General features: G+C 36.0%; 1 protein-coding gene across 2 annotated transcripts in view; it reads left to right on the top strand.

Moving 5' to 3' along the window:
* DLG2 (discs large MAGUK scaffold protein 2) overlaps positions 1–25280 on the top strand; it is a 1814300-nt gene that overhangs the window by 360826 nt on the left and 1428194 nt on the right. For both annotated transcript variants that reach the window (XM_046685982.1, XM_046685984.1), the window contains exon 4: positions 1399–1494. In XM_046685982.1, coding sequence (XP_046541938.1) covers positions 1399–1494 — 96 coding nt within the window. The remainder of the gene's footprint in view (positions 1–1398; positions 1495–25280) is intronic.

Raw genomic sequence — 25280 nt, 5'->3', positions numbered from 1 at the left:
CTCTGGAAAACAGCAAAGGGACAGCACAAAGATGGTACCTGCCAGCCTCTGTCCCTGGAGTGTTTCAGTAGGGTCTTAGATGTGTGTGTTAAATTGGATGCTTGGCCCTCAGGCCAAGGTTCTAATATAAGCAAATGAGCTTCCTTCACTTTAAGTCTGGGCATGATAGTCTGCCTCTGAGCTGGACCCTGGGGTGTGTGAGTCCAAGCACATGAACCCTTTAAGAGGTGTTTCTCAGATCTCTACTGTCTTGTGGGTGTTGGGCCTGGCACCTCTTTGATTTTGAAAGTTAAATGTTTTGGGGGCTCATCTCCCAAGTGCATGTCTTAAAAGTTGGGGTGCCTGATATGGGATATGAACCCTCTGTTCCTCAGGGAGAAGCTTGGGTTTTGAGTTCCAAGAGGTCGTAGGTCCCCACTCTGGGGGTGGGGTTTATGGCAAGATTGTGTTCCAGCCTCTCCTACCTGCTCTGGTGTGATTTTCTTTTTTTTTGCCCAATTTGTAACTGTCACTCAGCCAGCCCTTAGGTTTTTTTAAAAGGAAACTGTTTCACATGTAGCAGTATGTCCATGGGAAGAGTTGAGTTCAGGATCTTCCTACATCATCGTCTTGAACCCCAAGCCCCCACCTTCCACTGGTGTGCAGCAGGAGGCAGAGAGGGGCTCTCCCAGCCTTAGATCTCAAGAAGGACAGGATCCCTGATTGCTCCCTTCACTTTGGGATCTATTTCCACTCTACCTCTACACAGCATTTTCTTGAACCAGTTCCTCAAGCCCCAATTCCTACATGGCATCGATGCAAAGATGGCCAAGTGATACATTCACACACAATGGAGAATAACATTTCTCAATTTAGGGAACACAAATCTTTTACAATGGTCAGTAAGCAAACCTATCCTTTGCTCTGGAAGTAGACATTATTTCTATCATTCAAAGCTGTAATTATACAAAGATTCTTGAAAGATAGTCCAGAACAAAGGCACTCAGTGCCTCTGCTTGTTCTGAGGCTCTAACAGGTACCATAGAGTAGATATTCCTGTGAGTATGAGAACTGATATAAGATGAAATCAACCCTTCTATCTTGATCTTCCCATTAACCATGTTCAGCTTTTACCAGATCTTCAATTTACATTTGAATAATCCAAGTTCAACACTCCCTGGTGAAAAGCTTTGAAATTTATAAACTTGCCTTTGAATAACTGTCCCATTTTATGTTTTCTCTTTGGGAGCAATAGAAAGATGGATTAGACAGTGCATTCATATTCTAAAACTGCGATAAGCAATATCTAATAATATTTATTCAGGTCTCAGATATTTTAATGTGCATGTTAAAATTTTGAAAAACATTTAATTCATGTTGCAGAAAGCAAAAAGTATTGATTTTTTAAACTTTTTTTAGCTTACAGTTTGCAGTGGACCAAAGGAAAATGCTTCATGTATTGAGCAAAATAAAGACAATCAGTGTTTTGAGAATGCAACTGACAAAAAGACAAGTGTAAGTGTTAGAGTGTTTTCTTTGTTTCTGTGTTTAATGGGCAAGATATGTTTTGTACTCTGTGGCGTATAACCTAATTTCTGGCTTTGGCCTGGTCAGCGTATTGGGTCTTCCTGTTATTGAGCTGAGATGGACTGTGTATCATTTTGAATAGTTGTGTGTTTTCATTTTGAGAATTTTGTTTTCTGTGTTTTGATGTATATTTTTAAGTTGCTGGTGATCACACAACCATTTTGTAAGCTACTTCACTTCTCTTGTCTGGTTCAGGCCTTCTAAAAAACTGTCACACTACACTTTGGTAGTGGTTTTCTGGTCCTCTTGGGGTGTGGTTTTTTTTTTTTTTGGCAATACCTTCCCCTAAGCAATCTGAAAACTACTTCAGCCATACTTCTTTTTATGATTGTCATCATGTGTATTTATTCAAGATAGGAAATCAAAATCAATCATCTACAGAGTAATGTTAAAGAGATTATAGTGCTTTGTATGATGAAATCAAGAAGAACTTGAGTCCTGGGAAAGTATGTGTATTTCCAAGTACAAGTATTTTACTAATCGGCAACTCAGATTTAATTTATTTCTGATCAGTGGTCACAAAGTGATCTTTATTTGCTTTGGCCCAGTGATATAAATTGGGGTTCCATTCTCCACTTTATTAATAAAAACACCAAGTTTAATCATGAAAACAATGAAAATAAATCACAAATATTATTTTTATGAACATGGATTAAGTATTTAAAGCATACATAAAATTCTTTTGGGAGATTATTTCACAGGAATTGGATTTTTTGAGACTCCTTGAAATATACCTTTAATGGTGTTTCTTCTTGTCTTTCTTCTAAATCTTCTGTTAGCAAGCAGAGACAGTCTTCATGGCTGCATAGGCCTGCAAGTTGCCTTCAAATATAGGGTGATATGTCTACTGATACTCAATGAGTGGTAAACGTCAGTAAAGGAACAATTTCTCTGTTGAGTATCATTTATATCTAGGACTGATTTTCTGGCATTGCCAATTGATTGAACCTCCTGCTCTTGACTTGGTCTTGGGATTTGGACAGAGTTCTGAGTCAATCCCAATTATGAATTTTGATCATTACTGTGAGGAATTTTGTTAAAATAAGAAAGGTTGTATGGTGAATTGTCCTTCCCTTTTTAAGGAAATCGTGGAACCTAGAGACAAATTTAACTAGTCACCAGTTTATAGAATACTTCTATTAAAGACCATTGTCTCCTCTGCTGAAAAATGTTTTCGTTTAACATGTAAGCTGTTATTTAAACTATTTGAGACTGTTATAATATGCTAAATGTGCTTCCAGGAAAGGAAGTCATCTAATTTGGCAGCTGCACTGTTTTTCTCCAAAGGAGGAGAGGGAGAGTGGACATCCGTACTGGGTTCATGAATACTTAGAAAACAAATCTTCAGACTTCCTGACTGTCCAAGAGGATATTTGTATTTTTGCTTCCTGAAAATGAAGTCATCAGGCCGTAGTAGGATACAAATGTGCCAACTTGTCAAGCAGCTAAATTAAATAAGTGCTGGCAAATATGTTAGGGAAACTTTTGTGTTTTTATCATGGGAAAACATATTGCTAGCCTATGCTATTTAAACTCTAAAATCTTCAGTTTCTTTATCTGATAGGCTAGTTATGAGACTTTAATGAGATCCTGAAGATGAACATGTTTAGTATTGCCTGGTGAATAGTAGATTTTCGTTCTGTTGAAACGAATTGCAAGTCTTATATTTATTTTATTGAGGTGGTGGACTCTGTTACAAATAGTTCTTAGGTTTTTCTTGAATTCATGCCCATATTACGTAATTAAGAATCTATAACATTTTTTTTCCCTGGAAATCACTTGGCCAAGAAGAGGCTCCTGCTTTGCTGACTGATTTCTACTTGTCACTGTTCAAAATAAGTTCTGGTTGAATTAAAATAAGCATAAAGTGAGAATTTCTTAATTATCTTAAGAAAAAACTTAATTATGTAACAAACAAAAGAAGAGTCATGATTATTGTGTGAACCTGTTGTTGAAACTGTTTAGTTCATAGGCCATTCTTCAAAGGTTGTTGACAGTAAATCACAATTTGGAAATCACAACTGTGTAGATCTAATAAACATGACACTGGACTTTGGCTTCTTCATCTTCAGAATTAGGGTATTAGATTAGATTATTCCTAAGGATTCTTCCACATCTAAAGTCTAATCATTCTATGACTGTCAATAGCAGACAATAAATTATATTGTATAAATAGAGGACCCACTGATAATATAATTAAAGTATTTTAGCCAGCAACAGCTAATGAGCCTCACACAAATTTAAATTTATGTGATAGATATATATCTCGAACAATAGGAATAGCTTCATTAGGCCGCATTAATTTGAGAAAATTTCAACAACCCCATTCATAGGCCAGTAGTTCTTGAAGTATGGTTCCCCAACCAGCAGCATTAGCCTCCTTTAGGGACTTGTTAGAAAAGTAAATTCTTGGGCTTCACCCTAGACCAACTAAATCAGAAATGCTGGGGGTGGGACCTAGACATCTGTGTTTTAATAAGCCCTCTAAGCGATTCTTAGGTATGCTACAATTTGAGAACCACTGCTATGAGTAATAAACCTTGGACTTCTCTCTGGGGAGTCACTCACCATCTTTCCTGTCACATGCTCTAAACCAGTCAATTTAGGGAAGGCCCAGAAAGTGATTTGAAGATTTATAAGGCAATTCAGATAGGAAGAATTGTGTATTCTTTAGGTTTCTTGTTTGTGTTTCTCATTTGTTCAGTGATATGCCCAAAGAACTCTGGAGGCTGATTTTCTAACATCATTCAGAAACACATGTTAGTGTCCTTTATTGCTCTCTTCTCTTTCTCAGTTGCCCACTTTTGACTATAACTTAATTCATAACAGTCTTCTGGAAGCTATTTTGCCAGATGGGAGATATCTTCCTTAAAGCTATTGATCCATAGAAATCAGATCAGAAATAACTTTCAATGCATTCCTTATCTGTGTTCAGTGGGGAAACTTCCCCCCTCTTTGTTATACTTTTAGCCTAATTTCAATATGTTTGGAGGTGCTTCTCTCATTATTAAGGCTTAGACAATTGATTTCAGCTCCTTTCAAAGCAGAGTTTTCAGTCTTGCTCTAGTTTAAGGCTTAAGTGAATCATGATGTTGCCACCTGTCATATGATGTCCAAAACCCTGAATTTAGAAAGGGCAATACAGTTTCCCAAATTTGTTGTTGATATGTTTTTCAGAACAGATGAAATTATGTAAATAAGGTAGGAAAATTAAAATATGGAAAATGAAAACAAAACCTCATTAGGAATTTTAGACCTATATTGTTGGAGAAATATTTTATATTTAATATAGTTCCTTCATTTTTATTTTATTCCTATTGATGCGGGGTCGGTGAGCCGAGGAGTCGAAAGAAAGATTTCTTGGACTCTCAAGATCTGGCAGTAGTGCTCTTTTCATTTGGAGAGTAGTGTGGAATAGCGTGGGGACAGGACCCATGGGCAATCAGAGCTTCTGCTGCCCTGAGTTGAGGGTTAGGGCTGATTTTATAAGGCATGGGTACGTGACTTATTTTTACTGGAAAAAAAGAAAAGACATCACTATTATTTCCTTTAAACAATTTAAAATAATTAGAAGTACCTTTAGGGGTATGTTCTGTGTTTAAGTAAACCTAGCAAACAAAAGGAAAGTTTGGTGATTGAGTCTTCAAGAGTCCTAGTGAGAAAAAAATAAGGATTTTTAATCAGATCATAGAAAGAGGAGGGAACCAAAGAAAGAATTGACAAGACTTGGTGACTAAGTAGATTGAGAGTTGAGTGATATCACAACAAAAATGGGGATATTTATGTTGACTAATAGATAAATAGGGTGAATTAAATGATGACATCTTAAATTTGAGATAATACTGGAACAGCTAAGAGGAAATGTTTTGAGAGAAGTTGGACATATTAGTTAATAACCAAGTGTGACATCAAAAGTAGGACAGTATGTTAGAGAGAAAGAGCAAAAGATCCAATCAGAGACCAGAGTTTGTTTCTTAGCTCTACCACTAATTAGTCCTGTGACTTTGAGCAGATTAAATGACCTCTATTTTTATTTGTAAAATGTAGATAATACCTATTTGTGCCTATCCTATAGAGGTTTAATAAGGATCAAATGAAATAGTTATATGTGAAGGGACTGACAACTAAGTGCTCTGGTTATTGCGTACATTTGGAGACATGACCAGAGCACTAAATGCCTCTTAGAAATATTTTGTTTGAGATAATATTTAAGTTGTTTGGTATTGTAAATCTAATTTCTTAAGCAGAAAACAGATTCTAGCCGATCTTGTGAATTAGAAGTGGTTGGTAAAAGGACTTAGTGGATACTATGCAAATACTACAATGGATGGGACAGAAAGTTCAGTGCCTTTTAACAAGAACAAATAGGTAACAAGGTGGAGAGAAACTTGACTATAGGAAGTGCATCAGACTGGAAAGGAAGCATGGTATAGGGATGAGTCATAACTGGAAGCCAGGGAACTTGGGTCATTGTCTTTGTACACTTACTGTCTGAGTGTTCTTGGGCAAATCACTTGGCTTATTTGTGCCTCAGTTTCCTAATCTAAAGTTAAGGGCTTTGGTTAAATAATTTATGGGTCCTTTTAAGTAATAATACATTCGTAACACTTTGATAGAATAGGGAAATTATTGTAGAGAATCCCTATATTGCCCTTATTTTTTTTAAGACTAGAATGTATCTGTTAATGTACTCTGTTAAACACCACCACATTCCTTTTTTTTTTTTTTTCTAAACCTCCCAGGAATTTGCAGTAATCTTGGAGAGGGTTTGTTTGTTTGTTTCTTGGTAAGGAAGATTGGCCCTGAGCTAGCATCTGCCACCAATCTTCCTCTTTTTGCTTGAGAACATTGTCACTGAGCTAACATCTGTGCCAATCTTCCTCTATTTTGTATATGGGATGCCACCATAGCATGACTTGATGAGGGGTGTGTAGATCCGTGCTTGGGATCCAAACTCACGAACCCTGGGCTGCCAAAGCAGAGTGCACAAAATTAACCACTACACCACTTGGCCGGCCCCAGTACCTTCTGATTGAGAATAATTTTGCAGCTCAGCTCTATTTCTCTATTTACTCTCCTTGCAAATATTTATAAGGAAACTTCTTTTCCTTAATGCTACTCAGCCATGGAAAAGAGGATTTTTATGTTTGTTTTAGGGAATGAGAGCAGAACGAGGACTCCCTTGCCTTTATATGTGTACATTAGATGCTCTCCATGGTCCTTATTTTAAAAGTGATGTTCTGAGTTAATCTTCCTGGAAAACTAAGTTAAAAAATACTACAGAATCAGAGGATTAAAAGTAAGTTTAATGGTAATCCAGGGCAATGACTCTCCTCAGTCTTAAATCTCCTCTATTGCTGCCTTGCTAAAGGGGAATCTATCATCTGCTGGAAAGCCTCTAGTTAGAGGATATTTACTACCTCCCAAGGTAGCTCATTTCATCTGGGTAAGTTTAAATATTATCTGGATATTCTCTTTATTAAACTCATAATACTCAAAGTATTTTAGCATTGAGTATATTTTCTACTTTCCAATGTCAGTGAAAGTATAATGGCAAACTTCTAAGTATCTGGAATTAATGGAGGAATAATCTCTCTTTTTATTGGAAGTCTGTTTTGTCCATGGCTGTATCACCAGTGTTTAGAACAGTCCCCAGCATACAGCAGATGATAACTAACTGTGGTCAACTCTGTCTAATTTGGTTTACTAATTTAAAACATAGAATGTAATTACTCCTTATTTCCAGGTTGATGAAGATGTTGTGCTTTATCTTTGAGCATCTTTTAGTGCCTCAGGGTCAGTGTTCTGCCTATTCAAGATCAATGACTAGACTTCTATACTAGCATTGCAGGAGATCTGGATTTTGTGTTACCAACTCTGACATATTCATAAAGCTATATTTAATGAGTAAATCCAAATATCAATTTGTTCATTTACTAGCTGCCTCTAAAGCAACACAATTACTACAGAAATGAGATTCTGGTCATTGGATGTATCTGTATTTAGGGACCTGGTTTTTACGTATGTTTGAAAACAGTGAAGTATAGTCTGTTTCAGATATAGAGCACTTAGAACCAAACATTTGAAGTTTATTGTGTTTACTACCTGGATCAGTGAGTTCAATGATTTTGAAAGTAATAGCAGATCACCATTATATCAAAGAGAGGGTGGGACTTGGAGTTAGATAATCTAGGTTGATATCTTGGTTCATCAGCTCAGTCAGTGGAGTGACCACCGTATACTGCTTTACCAGTTCAGTAGTTTTATAAATTTGGGCAATTCAATTTTTATGAGTCTCGATTTCATCACCTGTAAAATTATATTTAATTTAAAGTTGTTATGAATACTTAATGATAACATGTACATGAATGTGCCTAATCATAGTCTGCTCAATAAAAAGGTAATGCTGAATCTGAAAACTATTCTTTATTTTATAAATTCATAAATACTAAGATTACTACAAATCACATCTTTAGAAACCAAGCTATATTAAAAGCAATAGAGGGCAAATTTCCTGTTGGACTCTTGATTCTAACCCTATTTTAAAAGTAAGAGTTTCCTGGGGCCGACCTGGTGGCGTAGCAGTTAAGTTCACTCCCCCTGCTTGGGCGGCCCAGGGTGCACTGGTCCAGATGCTGAGTGTGACCTACGCACCGCTTATCAAGCCATTCGTGGCAGATGTCCCACATAAAAAATAGAGGAAGATGGGCACAGATGTTAGCTCAGGGCCAATCTTCCTCAAAAAAAATAAATAAAAAATAAAAGTAAGAGTTTCCTTGTGATGCATCTTATTAATTCCTTCAAAAAAGTTTTCAGGGGCCAGCCTGGTGGTGCAGTGGTTAAGTTTGCACATTCTGCTTCTACGGCCCAGTGTTCGCTGGTTTGGATCCTGGGTGTGGAACTATGCACCGCTTGTCAAGACATGCTGTGGCAGGCGTCCCACATATAAAGTAGAGGAAGATGGGCATGGATGTTAGCTCAGGGCCCGTCTTCCTCAGCAAAAAGAGGAGGATTGGCAACAGATGTTAGCTCAGGGCTAATCTTCCTCAAAAAAAAAAGTCTTTAGTTAGCATCTGTTGTATGCTGGGCACTGTTCTAAACACTGGTGATACACCCATGGACAAAACAGACAAGCTTCTTGCTCTCAGGAATAAATTTCAAATAGAGGTTATAATAAGATATGAATAAAAAGGTTATTTCAGATTGTGATAGTGGCTATGAAGGAAATAAATAGGATTGTGTAATGGACAATGATGGAAGGGAATCTAATTTAATTAAAGAGGTCAGTTGGAGAAGGTCTTAGTGAAGTGGTAGCATTTAAGCAGAGACCTGAATGGGAAGAAGGAGCCAGCCATGTTATGATCCAGGGGAAGAGAATTTCTGGTAGAGGGAACAACAAATTCAATGCCCTGAGGAAGAGTGAGAGTGAAATACTGTATTTGGGGAACAGATAGCAGACCAGTGTGATGGGGTAAGGGAACGTAGAGTGTGGGAAGGGCATTCAGCTTATTACTGAGGTCATTTATATTAACTTGAAAGCAAAATTGCATCTCAGACCACATAGCTTTTTAGATTTGTCGCTTGTGCACAGCTATTTGGATTTCTGGATTCTATTCAACTCATAGCAGCGTATAATAGTAGGAAAAATTGAACCTCATAAGGAATGTATTTGATGTTCAGCAAAGTTTATATAAACTTTGATTTGTTAGGGAAACAGAGCTTTTACCGAATGTTTTCATCATTTATAGTTTATTTACCTATAATTATCTAAATTTCAAAGGTTGTTTAGATTTTAACGATAATAATAAGGGGGGAGTTATATGGTTGTCAATTAGCTATGCTCCAATTCATTTATATAAGCAAAATTGACATGCAGTTATGATCCATATAATTAAAAACCATTGTGAGAAAGTAGGTGAAAAAGTGAACATTTCTTGATTTCTGTAGGAATTTTTGATTCACTTAAAATTTTCCTTATTTAATTTTTATGTTTCTTTTACAAAGACATACACACATTTACCATGCATAAAATGCATATACTCCTGTCTTTCATGAATTATTTTCAGGATCCAGTACTATCTAGATAATATTTTATTATGGAAACTCTCTGAAAAAGTCGGTTATTTTCTAGTTGATCCTAATTTTCTATTTGCCCCTGGAGAGTTTGGAAATGAGGGCAGGCATTTTGCCGTGACCTGCCTGCAGACTATTTATTTTACTAAGCTAACAAGCTTTGCGCATGTCATTCGTGCGCCTGCTGTCCTGGGTGTATGAGGAACAGACAGACGGGGATGGGAGTCCACGTGGGTGGATTTCTTCAGTTATTTCTTTCGGAGCTAATCTTTCTAAGATTAGTGGAGTCCATTCCTTCTGGGTTTCTCCTAAGGCCCTTATAAGCTACAAAGTTCTCGGTATAGGAGCCTAGAGATAGACCTGTCTTTTTAGAGGGATCCCAAGTTGTTTGTAATTAGTCTGCACAGAGTTCAAGCTACCTTTGGCTAGAGGGGGCATTTTGGATCTGTGTGTACCACACTTTCAGGTTAGAGCCAGGGAAGCAGAAACTGCCTCAGGATTTGAGATATGATGAGATGGAAAGCACACAGACTTTGCACTCTGGTTTCTAGTCACATAGGTGCTGTGTCAGCTAGGGCAAATTGTATAATCTCAGGGAGCTTCAGTTTCTTCATCTATAAAATGAGAATTTCCTTTCTGAGGGTTTTGTGACTATCAGAAATAATATGTATAAAATGTCTTCCATGGTACTTCAGATAATAACCCCTTGATAAATTACTTCTATTATTAATAAAAATGCTTATATTTATTACTGTTTTTCTATCACAAGGGCAAACACCTAGTTTTAGCAGCATCTGTGGTTGTTGCAGCACTTCAGCTGGACACTGCCCTTTTCCATTATAGATCAGATTGTTCCAAACCAACCTTCTTGCGTTAGACTGGATTTTCAATAAAAATATTTGTAGTTGCAAATATCTTGAGCTATATGCATCAATCTATTTCTTTCTTAAATATATATAATATACATTATATATATTCTTTCATATATATAATAGTTACTGTATGCAATATGGTTCTTATGTGGACAAAGAATGCATATTGTAGGTATTTCAAAATCTATCAAGAAAAATAAATGGCATAACTGGAACTCTGATCATTCTTTAATTCCAAAAATATTTATTTTGTACCTTTTAAGAGCAGGTACCATGCTAGATGACAGAGATATACATTATATCTGCCCTCAAATGGCTTAGATTCTAGGAGAATAAGCACAGGATATATTTCACTACTAGAGTTTTTTTCCTGTTGGAAACAAAATAAAAGTAATTCATTTAAATGGTTAAGGTGCAGGTTTAACACAAGTAATTTACAATAGTAATTTTCTGATACCAAGCTTCCAATGATAGATTTTACTAAGAATCAATATATTTGTGGCTTGATATCATTAACCTTAAGGAGTATCAAGTAGAGCCGTTTGCAGGCTGTGGCTTTATATCTTGCCAAATACTTCTTGTGAAGTCACAGGCCTAATTGAGCTCTATGTCTGCAAAAAATATGCTTTAATCGGATACCTTGTTAATTTTAAAAATAAAAGAATGTTTCCCTTGAGGTGAAGGAGTGGATTATCTTCTATCATCTTTATAGCTGAGGAAAATCAATGGAAGGCAAGCTATTTGCAAAGTAGAAAGCTGCATCCTAGGTGGAAGTACACTTTAAAATGTTAGCTCTTTACTTTTATCTAAACATAGAAACATTAACTAATTAATCATATGTGGTAAATACAACCTAATGATTATAGAACATGTTTATTCTATATGCTTTTACAGCACATTTGTACACACTTAACGTTAGGTGAATCATGCTCTTTTTTTCCCCAGGAGAGACTGTGTGGTCAGTTTGTGAAATGCCTGCTCTAAAGTACTTTTATTTAATGAAAACTCTTTGAATGTGTTCATGTAAGCTGATTGTAGAAAGATGAAAGATATTACTGATTCACTTCTTTTTCAAATATAATAGAGTGCATAGAATTCTTCTTCCTCACAACTTATAGCTAACTTCCATGAGTCCCTCTCAACTCAGCTCAAGGCTCCTCTCTAGAAAGACTTCCCTGACTACTCCATTCTAGGATAAATGCCTCTCTCTCCTTTGTGATTCTCAAATACCTCAGTGCTTGCTGTACTGTGCTATAGTTGTCGATTCACTTGTGGGCAGGGATTCTGCTAGTTTGTTTTCACCCTTGTGTTCCCACGTAAGTCTATTAAGTATATTTGTTGAAAGAAGGAGATACTAGACTAGGCAATGGGAATATAGGGTCAAAACTGCCTTTAAAGACCTCTCAGTCTAGTGGGTGATACAGACAATCAAAATATCATGTAGTAAGCCCTCAACAAACATGTTGACTTAGGGAGTGTATATTGTACGCCTGGAACTGTGCTAGATGACTTGCCTTTCATTTCTGTGCGTCTTTGTGGTTACCAAAGTGCTTTCATCTGTGAACAGCCAGGGTCAGAAGACTAATCAGTCTCCTTCTGCCAGTTTGCCCATATCTTACCTTCTTCCACTCTAGGAAAATGGAATGTAGTTTCAAAGGTACCTTTCTTCCAAGGATACCTTGTGAAATGTCTATCTTATGCTGCTACCCAATTTACTTCCTCTCTATTTCTAATCTCTGACTGTCTCTGCTCTGATCATGACTAACAAAGCCCTAGACTTGCAATAAGTTACTAGGTATATGTCCTTGGAAGTCATTTAAACTTTCAAGCTGGTGAGAATGTCACAAGTGCTTTGTCAACTCTAAAGTGCTATAGGAATATAAGGCCTAATTAGTTTGAAGATGAATATGACAATCAGCATCAATAGTATATTAGATGCTTTGGTTGTGTCAGGGAAGCACTCTGATATCTGGGATTGCTCAAGAATGTGATGTTATATGTACTCTGAGACAAGCTTAGGAAGTATTGAGTTAAATTAATTATCGTGATGATGTAATAAATGGGGAGGGGAATAGGCAAGTGATCCTTCTTTAACCTTTTCATATTACTGAACCATAAGACGGTCACCTAATTGAAAGGACCAGAGCATAGTTTTCATTTGTATTGCTTAACCTGAAAATTATCTGAAGTTTATTACACCAGAAGGATAACAGTTCAGAGGAAATTATTTTTTATCTATAAATAATTTTTGAACCATTTGTTTTTCTTTGAACACATATCTGATTTGCTGTGAACTTCTTTATTTTTTAAATCTTTAGAAACAGTGCTCTCATTCTGGTAAAATAATGACATGTCAATTTCTGAGACACTCATCTATTTAGCAATCAGGAGGATATTGAGGTTAGAGACTGAATAATTCATGAAAGGTAGAAGAGTCTGATGTGTCCCTCCTTTTTTCAAATTGTTTATTGTAGAAAATACACTTTTTATAAAAAACGAGGTGGAGTTCAGGGGGGTGGGTGGGGCGTGGTTTTACTGTTATCTTAAAGAGGTAATTACAGTGTGGACATTTCTTCTTGATGTTGTCATTGGTTCCGTTCACTATATGTATTTTCTTCCTAATGAAAATGACACATTGATTTTTTCTTTTTATTGGTCAGGCAGTACTTTCCATTCTGTCATATGCTTTCTCTCATTCCCCCCTTCTCTCTGCACCCCTGTTTCTTTCTTTCTGTCTCAGTCTGTCTCTGCCTGGGTGTCTAAGAGAATGAAAAAAAAAAAGCATATTATTATCCAGAGTGATGCTTGTCAGGCACCTCAAAGGCAGGCGATGTAGCAATTTCACTGGAAGAAAGGGAGGGATTTAGGGGAAGGGGGAGGGTTAATCATTTGCTGCAGAAGGGAGCACAAAGCTCTGCCCACGTAATAAGTGCCTACAGGCAGCCAGCGAGCAGAGAAAAGTTTGGGAAAGAACTCATTTTTTGTCTCTCAGAATGTGGAACTTTTGTAAGCATTTTGGAACCTCCTCCCACTCCAGTATTATAATATACTTATCTGTTGAAATATTCGGGTTGTTTGTGTATTCACATACATCATAGACAACACAAATCAGTACACAAATAAAAGAAGAACTCTAATGTCTGCTAAGTTAGACCTACAAATCTGCAGGGTTTTTTTTTTAAATAAAAGTCCTGGCCCAATTTTCTTTATCCAGCTGTTAGTCATTTGTAAGAAGCTGCCCTTGTAATTGCAAGTGAGTTGAGATGTGATGCATGCGGCACCGCATGCACCTTAGCTTTTCAGTCATATCTTTCGAGTCATTTAGACTCCGGGAATCATGCTCATAATAAATAGCTTTTTATTACCTAAAGCCGTTGTTCTGGCAGCCGAACGACAGCCCTTTGATAGATGGGCCGGGTAGTTTTTTTGTGTTGTGCTTACTCAGAGTTGTTAGTAGGAAAGACGAAGGCAGCAAAGGGGGGACTTTGGCAAAGGAGATCTTATGGGTATACTGAAGCAGCAGATCAGAATTCAGAAACAAGAACGAGAGCTGAAATGTGATTCTCTGGTGCTTGGTGTAACATTCATCTCCGCGATAGAACTGTGCGAGGCACTCACAGGAGCCTTGTTCAGATCACGGAATCCACTAAAGGACCATGCAGCCGCGGAGCCCAGCAAGCCACCGGGAAGTTTTGTCGGAGCTGATTTCTAGGGGATTTTCCGGTGCCTAGGAGAATCTTGCTTGCCTTGAGCTCTATGGAGGAGGGCTCGAGTTTCCCATGAGGGGCCCCCTTGAAAAAGCCGTCTGTGCAGAATCCAGGCACTGCTTCTCTCTGTGTGATATTTACCAAAAGGCTTTTCTCACCTTTGCTGATTTGCTGGTGTGATTTCCATGTACTGAGTCCTGTGTAGGGATCCAGGATGGATTGCCTGTGCATTGTCACCACAAAGGTAGGATAGGAAACAGGACTGTTGTTGTGTGCAGCATTTTTCTATTATTATTCTGGTCCTATAATTAAACAGCTCTGGGGTGCTGCCAGTTCGTGAGATAAAATGATTAGTGTAATTTACTTTGCTGGGCATTTTGTTCCCCATGAGGGTCTAAGGGTCCTGTCTTTATTGATTTCAACTTATTAAAGTGATATTGTGTGTTTGTGCAAATGAAAGGAGAATTTGCCTGTGTTTTTTATGGCAGGATTTGCTTTTGCATTTATTTATAGCTCAGTGTTAAAATATCTATAGTAGTAGTGTAGCTTACACATCATTTTAACATAACATATCAGGGTAGTCTTTCTGAGTGTGATAATTAGCTTTTCATTTAAAAAGCATGTCTTCTATGCTTGAAGAAGCCAATCAGCTTTACTGTGGCTTGACATATTGTTTCTGATTGGAGAATTCTGATATTCTGCGTTTTAGTGATTTTTTAAAGGAAAAAATATTTAGGCCCTGATTTGAAACAAACAAACAAACAAATACAATATTTATGTTGAATTGATGCTCTCTATTTTGATTAGAAGTAAATGAAGTATTTGCATTGTTGAAAATAAAATTAAAAGTGAGAATGGAATAAAATCAATAGGTAATCCTTTTATGAGTTTACAGAAAATTAAAAATTTCAAATGCATTTTATTTTATTCTGTCATCAGTTCTAAATAATATGTTTAAATTTCATAAATATTGGTTATTTGAATAGAAATTACTATTATTTTTAGAAAAAACTAATTAAAACACATTCATTCGCTCGCTGTTCATTTTGCATGTAAGGATATCATGAGTTAATTTGAGCTATATCATTCAGTATCTCACATTGATTGGACAGCCATTAAACATGACAAAATCAATAGCTTAGTGCATGAGACTCATTAACTGTAGATTTTCCGCTGTGATCTCTTTTTACCGCTAAAGAAAAGATTATTTAATTTTGAAGCCACAAACCAAGTTCCCCATATTATTACCTTAAATATTTTACTTTTACAGATTATATATCAGAAAATCTTAATGGATATTTTCCCATAAGGCCTAGTATCACATGGCAGCTTCAGTTGATGTTAATGGATTTGAAGCCATCAAAATTTCTAGTTGGGTTAGTTGCCCAGGCCTCAAAGTTAGATGAATACCTTACTTTACTTATAAAAATTGCCAATCATCTCATTGAGTTTTTCCACTTGTCAGTAAAAATAAACTAAATTGTTTTGAAAAAAGGAAGTAAGTGGGGAATTGTATTTCCTTACGTAATCTAGGAAAGGAAGTAGTCTCTTAAGTGTGTTTTACTCTTCCTGAAGTTTTACACTCAGTGTTACTTTTCTTGAGAGAAAACTGTCAAATCTGACCTGCATGTGTTTCATAATTATTTATTTCGAAATCATAATAATTGCAGCTTCTGTGAAACATAATTAGTACTTTAAAAATAAGTTATAAAAAGTTATTAATTAGAATTCAAAACTTGAGTCTGTTGTATTGAACAAGTTAAAGCAGCAATGAAGTCTAAGTTCCTGCAATTTGAAAAACATGATCTAATTTTTAAAAAAAGTCTGTGCTTTATATCCACGTACCGAAATATTAATGACTACAGGTACAAAGGTAAGAAATACTATTATTCTGTTTTAAGTGCTGTATCAGAGGAAAATGTCATTATTCTAGTATTTTGATTTATCATATAAATTATACAATTCAACAAGACAAACACCCATGTGAGATTTCATGAATTTGCTGAATTAATTATATTCATGAAAACTTCTAGGGTGGCATATATATCATCTTTATAGGACAAGCATACTTACAACAAATTTATATTATGATCTTAAATGCTAAATAATGCATGATTAATTTAAAAGCTGCATATAGGTGAGGAGACTTCCCAGAGGACTTTAGAATGCAAATCCTGTGCTCCTCACCTGCCACCACTGATACTCTTTCTTCCCAAGTGGCCAGCACTTGGAATGCCCTTGCTCCACTTTCCTGGGACTCTTTGACAGGAAACTTGCCAACAACTTGGAAATTTTAATTCTATCTCAGTTCAACCCCAATTTCTTCCTCCTCCAGCAATGAGTCCACTTTCTAGCAGCTCTGGCTGAGATGCTTTCTTCAAGTCTTGCATTGTATAAGCTTTATGTGAGAGTGGAACTTCTAATTACGCTGATCTATCCGAGGCTCCACCTCATCCCCAGCACATCGCAATATCACAAAAAGTTCTGTAAAAGTTTTCAGTGGCAGGGAAACATAAATACTTTCCGTGGTTTTCTTCTTTCTTCCCATCTTGGCATGAAAGACACTGTCCCCTAGGATCCTCTTACGACCTCTGCGCCTGCTTCATTCTCCCACTCCCTTCTATTACATACACTGTAGAAAAAAATTCCTCTTCATGTCTTTGCTCTACACTCTTAAGAATGAGTGTTAGAAGATAAATGAGAGGAGAGATTATGACAAATTGAGACAAAGCACTGCATAATGGCAATATAAAAGGATCTTTTAGAAATACCGGAATAGTGTTTATATTTTTAGTTTATCTGCTCATAAAAGGAAGGAAATGATTGTGGCACATTTCATAATAATCTAAACCACCTGATAAAATAATCCCACCCTAGATGTCACTCATAAAACTCAGATTTCATAAAGTCTTATGGGTTCCAGTCTGGTCAGATGCTTTGCAGAACCCTTCAGATTTGGGGTAAGATCTTTGAGGCCAGGAAATCATCAGAGCAACCAAAAACACAGAGTTTCTGCCACATGGATCTGAAGGTCTTTTCAGTTGTTCAGATAACTCAGTTTTGTAAGAAAATTGAGTCGTATCTTTTATTTGAATGTTTCTCTCTAGTTTCAATTTCAACTCTTTTGTCACAGATGTCACTACTGAGAAAGAGAAGTTACATGACTTAGTGTGAAGAGCAGGACTCTCGAGCGAGACTTGGATTTAAATTGTTCTAACACTTACTAGCTTTAGAACTTGGATGAGTTTTTAACCTCCCTGAGCCTCAATTTCTTCCTCTGTGAAAAGGGTATGATTTTACCTATGTGTAAGTGATGATGTGGTAAAGTATAAAAAGTGCCTAGCACAATTTCTGGTATATGGAAAGAATTCAATATAGGATAAATTATTGAGCAACTCCCAATTTATATCTTTAATCTAGCACTCTTTTTTGGTGTGGTCAGGGAGGAAAATGAAGTCATCTCAATAACAAAGGTTAAATAATTTAGTAATAATATAACACATTTTGTATAATGGACATTTCTTAAATTTGCTTTGAATAATTGAAAGAAGTAATACCAATAATTTTGACAACTAAAATGCAAGGAAAATAATATTAGACTATGTTAAGATGGAAACATACTGTCAGACGATTGGCAAATGGGACAACAGTTCTAGATAGCAAGCAGAATATTCTGGGCTAAATTTAAGAAAATGCAGGCAGTGAGTAGAATTTTCTTTTGCTCTGTAGAAATTCTCAAGTATCTTATATAATAGCATATGGGATTTGATGCAAGAACAGAAGAAATGTGGAACTGTGAAAAATCAAAGTAAATCTGCACTTTGTGACTTCAGGCACCTAGAGGTATCTGGGCATCAGTGTCCTTGTCTACAAAATTAGTGTATTTTATTGAAACTCTGAAATCCTTCCTTTTCTATCTCTAACCCAGTTTTATTCTAAATTATATTATCTCTGTCAACAAAATTATTCATGTACACTAAATATCTTAAAAAGTAGTAGTCGATGAATCATACATTGGTATCATTTCAGGTGTGCATTAGCCAGACTTACAGACATTTAAAAAAGTTTTAAAATACAATCTACAAAGTCAACTGCAATATATTATGTTAAGTTGCTGTAGTTTTTTAATAAAGGCATGATGGTATGATTAATTTTTAATATATTTAACAGGTTAATGTGCATAATAAAATTCAAATAGCAGAATGAAAAGTGGACCAGGCAACATAAAGGAAACTTTTATTGATGTTGTTAATACTACATCTGTTCTGTAAATAAGATATCACTCTTTGCCTCCATCAACCCATTATCTTTTACAATAATTAAAGTCACTTAGGATTTCTAAAGGAAAATAAAAGTTGTTGCTAAGGATTTAAAAGATATTTTTATCAAGGCTAATAAGTGTCATATTATTTATTATGACTTTAATAGAAAAAGTGACATGTTGTACTCTTAGAAATGGACTTATCATAGAAATATTGAAAACTACAGTTTTTTTGGGGGTAGGGGGTTAAAATGATTTTTATTTTCTGCCAGAGCTTTATGTAGAGAAAATGAAACAAATCACCAAGGCAACAAATGGTTTACTTGAGTGGAACTATCTTCAGAGAGAAAGCTATTTATTTATGCAGGTGTATAGTTGCATCTGCTCTCATGGTAGAAGCAACACATCCATTTATTCGTTTTATTCATCTAACAAGTATTTGTTGAATACCTAATATGTACCTGACATATTGGAAGGCATGGGGATACAATGAACAACCTGTTCTCATGGAATTTTTAGTTTCATGGGGAAAACAGTCAATTATAGAAGTAACAGCGATGTGTGATAAGGGGCTAAATATAGAGTGCTGTGGAAATGAGCACAGGGAAACCTAAAGAATCTAGTGGGCTTATTGCAGGGTAGGCAGGGGGTTAGTATCAGGGAAAGGTTTTCTGAGGAAGTGACTATTAAGCTGATATGCAGAATGGAGGGCACAGTGCGGGTGGGAAGAGTGTTTTAGGCAAAGTCCCAGATGTGATAGATTGAGAAAGAGAGAGAAGAGAGAGGATGGCAAATTCAAGAAAAGGAAGGTCAGTGTGCCTGGGATATAAGATGTCCAAGGTGAGTAGCAAGATACAAAGGATGTAGAGATGCAGAAATAGGTAGGGGTCCAGTCATAAATATCAAAAACTTGAGTTATTATTTTAAAGAAAATAGGATTTTCCCTCCATCATTAACACTGGTCCCAAACCCAATTTGCCCTGACTTCTTAGCCTTTTTGTTTCCCTGATTTGAGATATTTCCTTCTATTATCTGCCACATTCTCCTTTGCCCATCCTTATTCCTGTTCAATGAAAATAGTGGTTTTACCTTTCACTAGCTGGATGACCTTGTCTGAACTGTAGTTTTCTCTTCCATAAAATGGTACCTATCTCACAGGGTTGTTTTGAGGATTCAGTGAGATAAAACATACAAAGTACTTGGCATATTACCTTGTAAGGGGTAGGTGTACTGTTTTCTATTGGGGTCCACAGTTTCCCTATCTTTCTATCTTTCCTTGGTGCTCTTTTCATATCTTTTCTTCCATTCACCCCTGTTCTGATACCTGTCATCCCAACCAAATGTCTGCAAAGTGGCAAGTCCACTGAACAGAGATTGGACAGGGGGCTTAATGAACCAGGGAAAATCTAATGGGTGACAGAGAAAGGCAGAAATACAGCTAATAATAGGGAAACTTTAATCTGGACTTTTTGTGTAGAAAAGTAGGGAAAAGAACCAATGTGAAGAGATTCTATGACTATATTAGTAACATGGGATTAAGCATTTTAATAGCATAAAACATTTTAGCATATTAATTCCCTTAATATAATAGCTTATCTTAACTTTCCTTTATTAAGTATTTCCATACAGCTGCCAGAGTGATCGACCTAATACACACAAATCCTATGGCATTAACTCTCAAGGGGAAACCCTGCAATAGCACGCTATTGAACTCAAGATGAGTGGTTGTCCAAATTCTTACCTTAGTGTACAATTTTCCCTTGACCTAGCACCTGAATTCCTCTCCTGTCTTATCTTCCATCACTCTGCCATGTATTTTATGCTCCAGCAATCTTAAAAATGCATGAACCAGTCCATTACTTATGTCTATGCTACCTTCCACTTCCTTCATTAAACTAATCGACACATTGCTTTGCTGGCTCCCTTCTATTCTCTGAAGGTGTCAGCCACGTTCCTGCTTTGGAGATTTCCACGTACTACTCCTCTGTCTAGATGACTCTGTCCACCTGTCTTAATCCTACTTATCTTCCAGGTCTTTGCATGAACTACCTTTCCTAAAATCTCCAGTTAGATTATATACTAGTGGTATACACTCTCAATTATCCCATATTTCTGCCTATCACAATTCATAATTATACACTGATTTGTGTGATTCTTTTTTCAGCGTCTCTCTCTTGACCAGACAAAAGTTCCATGAGGGAAGAGATTACGTCTATTTTTCTCATTTTCTTATGTGTAATGTCTGGGACACTTCCTGGCACATTGAAGGAACTTGATGAATTTAATCAACTCATTGACTCTTCAGACCAAGCCAATGAAGTAAAATCCTCCCCATCTTAAAGATGAGGCCTATTCACACAACTAAGCAGTTTCAGTTTCGTAGTAGGGATTCAAATCCAGGTCCTTGTGACTCTAATATCCGTGCTCCTATCCACTATCATTGACTCCCGGGTGTATCACTTCAAGGTTATTATTTAGTTAAAACATACTCTTGATACTGTATTTTGGATTTTGTTCCTTCCCAACCTAAACATCTACTTATATAATGGTTAATTTAAAATTACTCAGAATTACTTGTAGATTTGTAGTTTTTTGGACACATATCCACAGCCTGTAAAAGTTAACTTTTAGAAATGAAATAAAATTTTATTATATGAATCATATCAGTCATCTTTAATACATCTGTAATAGTCTTTCTGCCAAACCTGGTTACCAGGATGTTATTCACAACATTAGACCTTTTTGGCACTATAAGTAAAAGCCACATGTGCTATGAAAAGCTACGAATTTGAGAGAATTGTCTTTTATAGGATCTTTAGGTAAATCTTATTTTATGAGACAAATGTGGGTTTGCAAAGGAAATAAGTAGAAATATTATTTTGCAAATCAAATAATATTTAAACATATTTATGGTGCTCACAGTTTAAATAAATCACTTAACTCTCTTTATAAGGTACAAAAAATTTCATCACTCCCTTTTATTATTTGCCCATTAGATCATCTGAATGTAGATACGATTTTCTTAAAGCAGATTACCTATGATTATAGCTGCCTGTCTCATCGCGTGTGTCTGTGTTTCACCAAAGGCAATTTGGGAATGTGCGTTGGAGCAAGGTTCAGAAAATAAAGTTATGGACTTGGTTTGTCATTTATTATCTTATTAATCTTAGATAATTCAGTTTACCCTCCCTGAGCCTTGTATTCTCAAATCTGAAATAGGGATAATAATACTGGTTTATCAGTACTTCCTTCACAGGATTCTTGTACAAAATCAAAGGAGTTTATATATTTGAAAATATTAAATACTGTATACATAGGAAGGATGACTATAATTATTGAAAGGAGAAAATCCTAGAGTAAACTGGGATCTTTTATTATGATTAACATTACTTTATGGTGGAGAAAATGAGAGCTGTATCTGTATATGTGTTAGAGCTAATGTTATGCTAATTACAGTGACCAGGCAAATTGGCCTGACATGCCTGAAGACCCTCAGAGAAGTGAGTACTGGACAGTTGGAGAGTAGTTGGCATCTGCCACTGAATTTAGCTTAACGTGGCAGCATAGCGTAATGTTTGAAAGCACAGCCTTTGGAGTCAGTCAGATTCTTGCTGGAGTCTTAGCTCTGCCAGTTATTAGTTCTGTTGTCTGGGCCAAATTACCGAATCAACCTAAATCTCAGTTTCCTTATTTATAAAATGAAATAATAATAAGCACTTCAAAGGGTTGTTGTGAGGATTAAATGCAATACTCATTACCTCTGTGAATATTGACCGAGTGTATAATATGTGCCAGGCAGTATTGTGAGCAGTAGAGATCTAACAGTGAATAAATCGGACAAGTTTCTTGCCCTCGTAGAACTTACATTCTAGGATAAGGAGATTGGTCACTAGTAGGCACACGAATAATAAACATAATTTCAGATAACAATAACTGCTGTAATTTAAAAAGAAGAAAAATAGAATATCTAAAGATGGATGAGTGTAAAAAGAGACGGGGCTACTTTAGATAGAGTGGACAGAGATGTGAAGATTTTGGGGAAGAACATTCCAGATAAAGGGAATAGCTAGTGCAAATATACCCCATAGGGCTTAGTATAGCAGCTGTATATAACAGATAGTCACTAAATAGCTGTGGATGCTTCCGTTCCTCTTCCTCATCTTACTCTTTTTCTTCTTCTTTGATGAATCTGAGATTTATAGATAAATTTCATAGAAGGATCATTAATTTAATCAGTTACCACTTTAGTGGCAAGTTCCTATTATGTAGTCATTGTGATGGGGATTTCCTCTAGCTTTGTAGGAGACCAAATATTTTAACCTTTTCTTCCAGTGTGCATTCAAAATTAGTACCAGATTTGAAATCCTATGAAAATAGCCCTCCCCTCAAATACTGTTCTAATACTCCTGCCCACACATATTAATTTCTTTGTATCTAAGTAATTCAGTTCTTCAACTAACCTTTCAGGGGACAATAGATTTTGTGAAAAGTTAGTTTGACCATAAATGAGTATTTCTTAGAATTTAGAATTTTATTTACCCATTAAGTAAATTAAGTCAAAAGTTCTAGGAAAACATCAATTCTCTGGAGCCATCTGAGCATAAATTATTCTCCTACTCTATTCTCTGCTCATTGGATAGTGTGCCACTATCTCAAGTATTGTGGTTAGATGAGTGGGAGTTGTTCTATCCCACTATCAATGCCACTCCCCAGTTGTTATGGTTACATAAGTGGGAGTTGATCTTGATTCTTATTTTTTCCTAAATCCCAATCTGTCCCAATTCCTATTCATTCTTCTTACCTTTCCCATCCTCCCACCCCTATACATTTTCTATGCTGCTAACTGGGATCTTTCTTAAAAAATATACATACACATATATGTATGTATATGCATGTGTATACACACGTGTATAATTTGTATGTTGCAATTCTGGTTAAAACCCCTCAGGGGTTCCTGGCCCCCTACTTTTCCATTATTCAAAGTATGGTCTGTTGACCAGTTGCAATGGCATCCCTTCAGAGCTTGTTAGAAATGCAGAATCTCAAGCTCCAGGCTAGGACTACTCCTGAGTCAGAATCTGCATTTTATCAAGATCCCTAGTTGATTTGTATCCCTAGTTGATTTTGCACATTGAGGTTTGAGAAGCACTGGCTTGCAGGATAAAGTTTGCATGGGTCAACCTCACATACATGGCTCTCCATGTTCTGTCTCTTGTCTAACTTTACTACCACCCTTTATTCCTTAGCTTGAACTATAATCAATTATATTTGGTTCCCCAAACAATCTTAATTCTGTTCTCCTGTTTCTATGTACCGGCTTTGCTTTATTCCTAGAATGCCTCTCAACTCTCTAGTCTGGTGCTTGCTTAATAAACTTCTTCTAAACCTTTAAGACTCAGATCAAATGCGGATGTCTTTGTAAATACCTTCCTTGATACTGCCTTATCAGACTGAGCCAGCGATTCTCCATGTCCTCAGAACAATATCTATATCTGTGTAGTAGCTGTCATCTCGTTGCACAATTAGTTTTTACTTATGCCTATCTCGTGCTAGAATGTGAACTCCTTGAAGACAGGGAGGAAGTTCTTAGTCATATTTATAGCCAACCCCATACTATGGTGTTAATAGGTATATTGTTAAGTGTTGATTGATTCTTTAATTTAACAGACATTTGATAGATATTGCATTGTTGAATAAGTGAATGAATGAATGGATGAGATGCTTCCTTCCTGCAACTTACACACACACACTCACACATGTATGTGTATACATGCACACACGTATGTATATATACACATAAGTATGTGTGTGTATAACATGTACTTCGTTATAAATTTATAAAATATATCTTTGTACTCTGATGGATAGACTATTCAGTTGACAGACAGGCAATTGGTGAACTTATCTGTGAATAGTTGCTGGGTTTGACATGACACTTGAAATGTCATTTTAGTATAAGAGAAATGGACTAAAAGAGATAAAAGTCCTCACATGCACCAAAAAAAATGGCAACTGGATCACATCTGTGATAAACCAACCTTAAAGATCATCATTTAAACTTGTAAAATTTAAGTATAAAAATACTTATAAGTCAATACCACATTTTTATTAAACAAAAGCTAAAGCAGTCGGATCAGATCAGGTTTTCAGTTTCAAAAAAGAATGTCAACTCATGTGCATTTTACTTCTCAGAGATTTTATATTATATGATAGTTAACCTTGTTTTGGGGAAAATTATTACCTTTATAATATGTGTATAATATATTCACCATAAATGTAATAAAGGTATAGTAAATTTTTTACTACACAGTATATTTTTACTATAAAACATTAAAATTTACCTGAAACCTAAACGATAGAAAATTTAAAAATAACGTTATTCTCCTAAATCATTAGTTCATGGAAGAATTGAAGAAATAATAGAGGTTTTTTTCTTTTATTTTCCCCAAAGTAGGATGCGTTATGTTGCCCTCAGCTTTCAGAATACAGACTTGTCTAGGAAGGGAATGTGAGTTCACAGCATTCTGCTATTTTTTTTTTTTTTTTTGCATTGCTTTGCATTTTAGAGAACTGAAGTGTATCAACACCATTGAGTGGTTTTACGGCAAGTAACACAAAAGGAACTTAAAAAACTATTATAATGATTATTACTCGGAATTTCTCCAACTAACCACAGATGCAAAAGGGGCCCTGAATGGTGTTATGTTATTCTGTGGTTGAGATCTGAGTTGAAATTTTTAGGTACTTTCAAATATTTCCTTAAAATTCTTCTGCGAGCCCTAGATAGAAATGCCTCAGAAT

This window comes from Equus quagga, chromosome 14 (genome assembly GCF_021613505.1).
Source record: "Equus quagga isolate Etosha38 chromosome 14, UCLA_HA_Equagga_1.0, whole genome shotgun sequence".
NCBI classification, from domain to species: domain Eukaryota; kingdom Metazoa; phylum Chordata; class Mammalia; order Perissodactyla; family Equidae; genus Equus; species Equus quagga.
Note: the sequence above shows the minus strand (reverse complement) of the source record. Positions and strands in the feature narration are given on the sequence as shown.